This window comes from Salmo salar, chromosome ssa01 (genome assembly GCF_905237065.1).
Source record: "Salmo salar chromosome ssa01, Ssal_v3.1, whole genome shotgun sequence".
Classification (NCBI taxonomy): Eukaryota; Metazoa; Chordata; class Actinopteri; order Salmoniformes; family Salmonidae; genus Salmo; species Salmo salar.
This window is the reverse complement of record NC_059442.1, coordinates 133,213,409-133,219,949: the sequence shown is the minus strand read 5'-3', so window position 1 is coordinate 133,219,949 and position 6,541 is coordinate 133,213,409. Positions and strand designations below refer to the sequence as shown.

At 39.5% G+C, this 6,541-nt stretch overlaps 1 protein-coding gene across 1 annotated transcript; it reads left to right on the top strand.

The window, feature by feature from the left end:
* Positions 1 to 291: 291 nt before the first annotated feature.
* LOC106565790 (glycolipid transfer protein-like) lies at positions 292 to 6,541 on the top strand. Its single transcript, XM_014133321.2, has 5 exons — positions 292 to 505; positions 1,683 to 1,741; positions 1,853 to 1,986; positions 2,143 to 2,293; positions 5,462 to 6,541. Exons 1-5 carry the CDS (start codon positions 403 to 405, stop codon positions 5,642 to 5,644), a joined length of 630 nt encoding a protein of 209 aa, XP_013988796.1. The 5' UTR covers positions 292 to 402; the 3' UTR covers positions 5,645 to 6,541.

Genomic DNA, 6,541 nt, shown 5'->3' with positions numbered 1-6,541 from the left:
CTATTAGTTTGTTTTATATATTACTCAATCTATAAATAATGAATAGGCCTACTTCAACAATTAGGCTACAGTTTGTTCTGTCATATATCCTTCCGATTTTCATGTTCCATTCTTTTTTTTCTTTATTGATAATTTTATCAAAGAGTAATGTTTTGTACAGTAGCGTTGCCCATTGAATAAATCACAGGTGTGTTCCGTGTCTAAACGTGAAATGCCATTCGCGTATTTCATTCAAACATGTTCTTATTTGTTTGTTTTTTAACTCTTGAATGGACGTAAAGTGAGAAGCACTGCCCCGCCAAATTGGTGCGCCTTGCCAAAGTATACAGTTCAGTTGCCTTGCACAGTGAACACGGAAGAAAGCAATTGTGATCATTCAGGTTTGTATTATTTCAGAAAACGATGGCACTATTAATGGATAACCAATTCGGAAAGCTTCCAGCCGACAACGCAGTGAATACAAAGTTGTTACTAGAGTCAGTGGCGTATCTTCCACCTTTTTTGGGTGAGTAGACCACCTGCCTATCCTTGGTCTTCATGAAATTGTAGTCGCTCAAGCTGTCTCAACGATACCTTTGTCTAGAACATATCGTCGCTTCATTCTCTTTCTCTCTCACTATCCATGGTTGTCTAACGACATTTTGAAATAAACTAAACTTACATTGTTATTTAGTCTTAACAAAACACAGGTTTGATATGCCACGTTCATGTCATGTCGGAATTTCTGACTTGCTAACCTACTCGGAAGAGTCAGATCGAGTTACGTATATAAACCTTGGATTGCTCATGCTATGTAATGGCCAATGAGAGGCTTTGAAGCCACCGGCCGGCCATATTGGCACTCCTCAGAAAAGCAGTCTTCCATAGGAATGAATGGAGCTCTACAGTATTTCATTTAAATGTTTAATGTAGACTATTTAAGTATTGTGTTGTAGTGGGGGCAGTAACAGAACTTTATAAAAGTTATACTTTACGCCTCGAGCACTGAGATGTAGTGCCTTAGAACGCTGCGCCACTCGGGAGCCAATGACATAGGTGAATAAATAACAAATTATGTGGAGTGAGTACAGCGTTATAATTACTTGGACAATGTCAGACTTGCAAAGATTACCATCACCCATACTAATAAAGTACCATAATAACCGGTTATGGAATTTTGAATGAGACGCAAATAAACTATCTTTGTGGATGGCTCAATCATAGGCTCATTTTGGGATTTAAATGGGCTATTGTCTGTCGTAACAACCTTGCACAATGTTGTTTTGACAGCTTGGACATTTCAATGAATAGTCTAGGCATAAAGTTTACGAATCTGATTTTAAAACCAAGGAAGGTATTGTATTAAGGTAGTGAAACCAAAGGAGTGAAACCCCAGCGCAAGAAGAACCATGTGAATGTGGGTTTGTATGGAGCTGCTGTAGCCCCTCTCTTTCCTCCCACACTACACACTGCATAGACCTTCTTGTGACTTCAGATTATATGAATGGACCCTTTTCTCTATTGATTGCCCAACAAGAAACAATCATAGAATTCCCATAAGCATTGTGGGAGAAAAATTCAATTTCTAATCTTTCCTCCCCCCAAGAAGGTGCCCAGCTACGTCCAAGATGCTGAGTCTGCATATACTCACAACTGCTTCGTTGCGTTTCAATTCAATGTTTCATTCGTCTCCTTCTTTCCAGACTGCCTGGGGTCAAAAGTATTTGCTCCTATCAAATCAGACATCAGTGGCAATATAACAGTAAGCATGTTTTCCACACCGTAATTGTGCTTTGTGTGTAACCCTACTGCAACTTACGTCTACAACTAATGCCTAAGCCTTTACATTTGGATGGTAATATTTTCCTTCCAGAAAATCCGAGGTGTGTTTGACAAGGACCCTGCCAAGTATGCAACACTACAGCAGATAGTGGAGGCAGAGAAGGAGACACATGGCACAGAGTGGCCCAAAGTGGGAGCCACCTTGGCCCTAATGTGGCTGAAGAGGTGAGCTCAGAACCACCACATCTGAATGTGTTAAACAGAGGTTTGTACTGCCTAAAGGTTGTGAAATTGTGTGCTTATGCCTAGATAGAGATCTACACTTCATGAATAATGGTGGGACTGAAATCAGGTGAGTTAGCTGATTGTCCTCTCCCACAGAGGTCTCTGTTTCATCCAGATCCTGCTGCAGAGCTTGGCAGACGGAGAGAAAGACGAGAACAACCCTAACCTCATCCGTGTTAACATCACCAAAGCGTACGACCAGGCCCTGAAGAAATACCACGGCTGGCTCGTGCAGAAGATCTTTAAGGTAAGACCATGTGACTAAAGTCTTGTGGTAGCATAGTCTTGATCTCCTTTGACCCTTGACCTGGTTTTCTACTTAACCCTGGTTCTCAAGCACCTCTGAGTGTATTGCTTTCATATTGAACTTCATTCACCCAAAGTAAAACATTTATAAATATAATAACTGAAAACTACATAATTGAATTTGAATGTATATGAACTGCTCAGTGAAGGTGTACTAACTATGTAACAGACCTGGGTTCAAATACTATTTAGGGTATTACTTTCAAAGACATTTGGAAGTAAGTATTTAGAAAAGCTTTATTTGAAAAGACAAGTAGTTGAATATGGGAATGTATTTGGAAATACACTTGGAAAGTATTCGAATATACTCAAATACACTGACTCAAATACACTCCCGTGCATTAACCCAGGTATTTGAAAATATACAATCTTCCCGAAAACATCTGAAACCCTATCTCTTCAAAGAAGAGTGTATCTTAAATAATACATCTGTCTTACCCCCCCCCCCCACACACACACAAAAAGGCACATATTTTCCTACTACTACTGACTTTGCCGATTACTTCTTTATTGAGAAAAATGTACTTAATACAACTGTGATATATTGTTGTCCCACCGAGCTATCTTAAGATGAATGCACTAACTGTAAGTCGCTCTAGATAAGAGCGTCTGCTAAATTACTCAAATGTAAACTAATATTTGAAAGAAGTATTTGAAAATACTTTCAAATAGTAGGCTATTTATAGGAAATTATGGTAACCCTTTACTTGACACTCAGTGTCATAACACTTTCTGACACGGTCATAACCATGTCATAACTGACATAACTTGTCATAACCTGTCATAATAGGGTCATAACACTGTCATGACCCATATATTTACACCTGTTGTGACTTATATTGCATTATTTTGTGGCTGGTTATGACACCTACATAAGAGTGTCAAAACTCACATTTCTTTAAATTTATTTTTTCCCTGCCAAGAAGTTTCCTTTCATATGAAAGTTTGTTTCTTAAGGCCTTTGTGGTTGTTTAAAATCATATTTTAAATAAGTTGACACTGTCATAAAGCATTATGACCATCCTGTGTCACTTGGACTAAGAAAATACACTTTATGACACTGTCAAGGATTATGACCATCATAGGCCTGTCTGGCTTATATGATTATCACGTACATGCCCTTATGTCAGTCGTCAGTCATCAAGAGGGTGTCTTGTCCTGCTCCTGAAATCTGCTCCAGCATTCATCCCTGTCATCCGGAACAGAGCATTTGGGTCGGTGCATGTCTGACATCAATGTGTGTGCAATTACAATGATAATTTAATATGGTCCATTTCAGAAAATGTTAAAATAACATAAACATACTGTTGACAAGTAGGCTACGGTGTAATGAACTGTTTGGGCCTTGTGTGGTAGGTTATGTGGGTTTTGACACTCTTATGTAGGTATCATAACCAGCCATAAAATAACGCAATATATTGTCACAACAGTCCTAAATATATGACAGTGTTATGACCATATTATGACAAGTTATGTCAGCTGTTATGACATATTATGACATGGTTATGACCGTGTCATAACCAATGTTCCCTCCAAAAAAATTAGGCACTGAGCAAATTTCAGGTCTGCTGAGCGCAAACTTGAACATTGAGAAAATTCTGTGCAACTTCCGGCACGCGTTTAGGGAAATGGAAAGGGGGATACCTCATCAGTTGTACAACTGAATGCATTCAACTGAAATATGTCTTCCACATTGAACCCAACCCCTCTGAATCAGAGAGGTGCGGGGGGCTGCCATAATCGACATCCACGTCTTCGGCGCCCGGGGAAAAGTGGGTTAACTGCCTTGCTCAGGGGCAGAATTACAGATTTTTACCTTGTCAGCTCGGGGATTCGAACCAGCAACTTTTCGGTTACTGGCCCAATGCACAGTGGCCAAGTAGACTACTGTAGCTATTTGATCATAATGTAGGCCTACCAGAGTGGCCTACCATCAAAAACAATGGAGACAAATGCATCCCATAACATTTTAACATGGAAATAGCTGTTCTATCATTCAGCCTACAGTAGCGGCCAATGTGTGGTGTTCAATGTAGGCCTACATACCATGAGACATTCCATGAGAACATGCAGGGCTTGACATTAACCTGTTTATCCTTCAGACAAGGAGGTGACTGCAAATGTGATGTTTGATGCAAGAAACCACTTTAAAACATTTTTTTAATTATTATTACTATACCATTATTAGAGAGAATCAGACAAATTATGCTACCCTCTACCTATTGTCTATTTAGCTTATTCAAGACCGCCTCAAAATACAACACTACCCCTTTACCTGACTAGTTTTTCAAAGATGGATAGAAATGCACATATTTTGTGCTCCTGTAGGAAGCAATCACTCCCCCATTGTTGACTAGAAATTAGCTATAACTGGGCTAAATAACTCACTAAGTAGCAAAGAATATGAACAAATGTGCACAGGTGGCTACATGCAGCTCTCGCTTTGATATCAAAACAAGCTCATCTACTCGTGACGGCTCATGCTATAAACCCAATCCAGTTCAAAGTGAATGTCACAGATCCATATATGGAAATGGCTGTTTATAGGCCTACTGCAGCTCTGATTGGTTATAGTGCACCGTTCTGTGTAGAGTAGGGGCCTGAGTAGTGCCTGTCACTGCAATAGAATCCTACTCCAATGCACTCTGCCCACATGAAAATCTCTTGCACAGTTAGTTTTGCATACTAAAACTTGCATAGTTCGTTTTGTTTTGGTATGTTACATTGAAAGTGGCTAATATTGCGTTGATTCGACCAAAATTCCCACAGTAGAGCAAAACATTGATAGTGTTAACTAAAGGGGAAAACAATACAAAATTAAGTGAAGTTCAATCTCGTGCTTCTCTGCGAGGGCTGATATTTTTTAGATGTAGATGCTTAGATGTAATATTGGTCATAATGTGTTATGACGTTGGATGTCAAGTAAAGTGTTTGCGAAATTATTTGATAATACTTTAAAATACTGTACTTCCAATATAAGTAGTTGATTCAGGCCATATAATTTGAAAATACTCAAGTACACAGAAAATAATTATTTAAATAACATGTACTCAAATACACACGTATTTGAGTACACACACACAACTGTATTTCTCCCTGTCTACTCCAGGCGGCATTGCTTGCAGCACCCTACAAGTCAGACTTTATCAAGGCCCTGTCAAAAGGTCAAGAGGTCACAGAGGAGGACTGCATGGCTAGTGTACGCCAGTTCCTCATCAATTTCACGGCCACTGTGGATGCCGTCTATGAGATGTACACAACGCTGAATGCAGAGCTGGACTATAGCGTTTGATGTTGTCCCCCAAACCGGACTGCAGCAGCATCCTACTTGTTACTTTCTTTCAGTCTTCTGTTTTTCGTCTTTTCTCTCAGGTGATGGAACATTCCATCTTTTGAGGCTTGAGGATTCTATTTCAAAGAAGACGTTTTTATCCGTGTCACCATTTTTATTATTACTCTTCTGTCCCTCCTTTTAAATCCCTCCCTACTGAATGTTGATAGTTTGACCCCTGATGAGTTGCTACTGGACAGAAAGTGGCATATTCCGTGTTGTATTTTTTAATTTGTACAGGTCTACCACAGCTCTTGGTGCGGTCTGATGCTGTTACACATGATTCACCACAGGTAAGAGACATTCAGAAGTGATATACTGAGATCTGATCAGTGTTATTTTAATACAGCATCTCTTTCTCTGTGGGAGGGGAGAATATTTCTGCTATTGATTCGCGTTGCACATGACTCATCAAATTCCTACTGTAACTCTGCCCTGAAATGTGAGATAGTGCCCTCACTGCCTGGTAGCTACTGGGAAGTCAACTATCCCATGCCTTTATCCCATGCCTTTAGAGATTATAACCACCATTAGTGGTTTTAGTGACTTCAAATCAAATGTTATTAGTCACATGCACCAAATACAACAGGTGTAGACCTTACAGTGAAATGCTTACTTACAAGTCCCTAACCAACAATGCAGTTTTTTTTTAAATACGGATAAGAAATAAAAGTAACAAGTAATTAAAGAGCAGCAGTAAAATAACAATAGCGAGACTATATACACGGGGGTACCGGTACAGAGTCAATGTGAATGTAGGTATGTGCTCATCGGTGGGTTTCGGTAATATGTTCATGTAGGTAGAGTTATTAAAGTGACTATGCATAGATGACAACAGAGAGTAGCAGCAGTGTAAAA

What these genes read in the sequence shown, in the direction of transcription:
- LOC106565790 (XM_014133321.2), top strand. Translation starts at nt 403, where the DNA reads ATGGCACTATTAATGGATAACCAATTCGGAAAGCTTCCAGCCGACAAC. An exon ending in GTATCTTCCACCTTTTTTGG is followed by an intron (nt 506 to 1,682) that starts GTGAGTAGACCA and finishes CCTTCTTTCCAG; the next exon opens with ACTGCCTGGGGTCAAAAGTA. An exon ending in TCGTGCAGAAGATCTTTAAG is followed by an intron (nt 2,294 to 5,461) that starts GTAAGACCATGT and finishes TGTCTACTCCAG; the next exon opens with GCGGCATTGCTTGCAGCACC.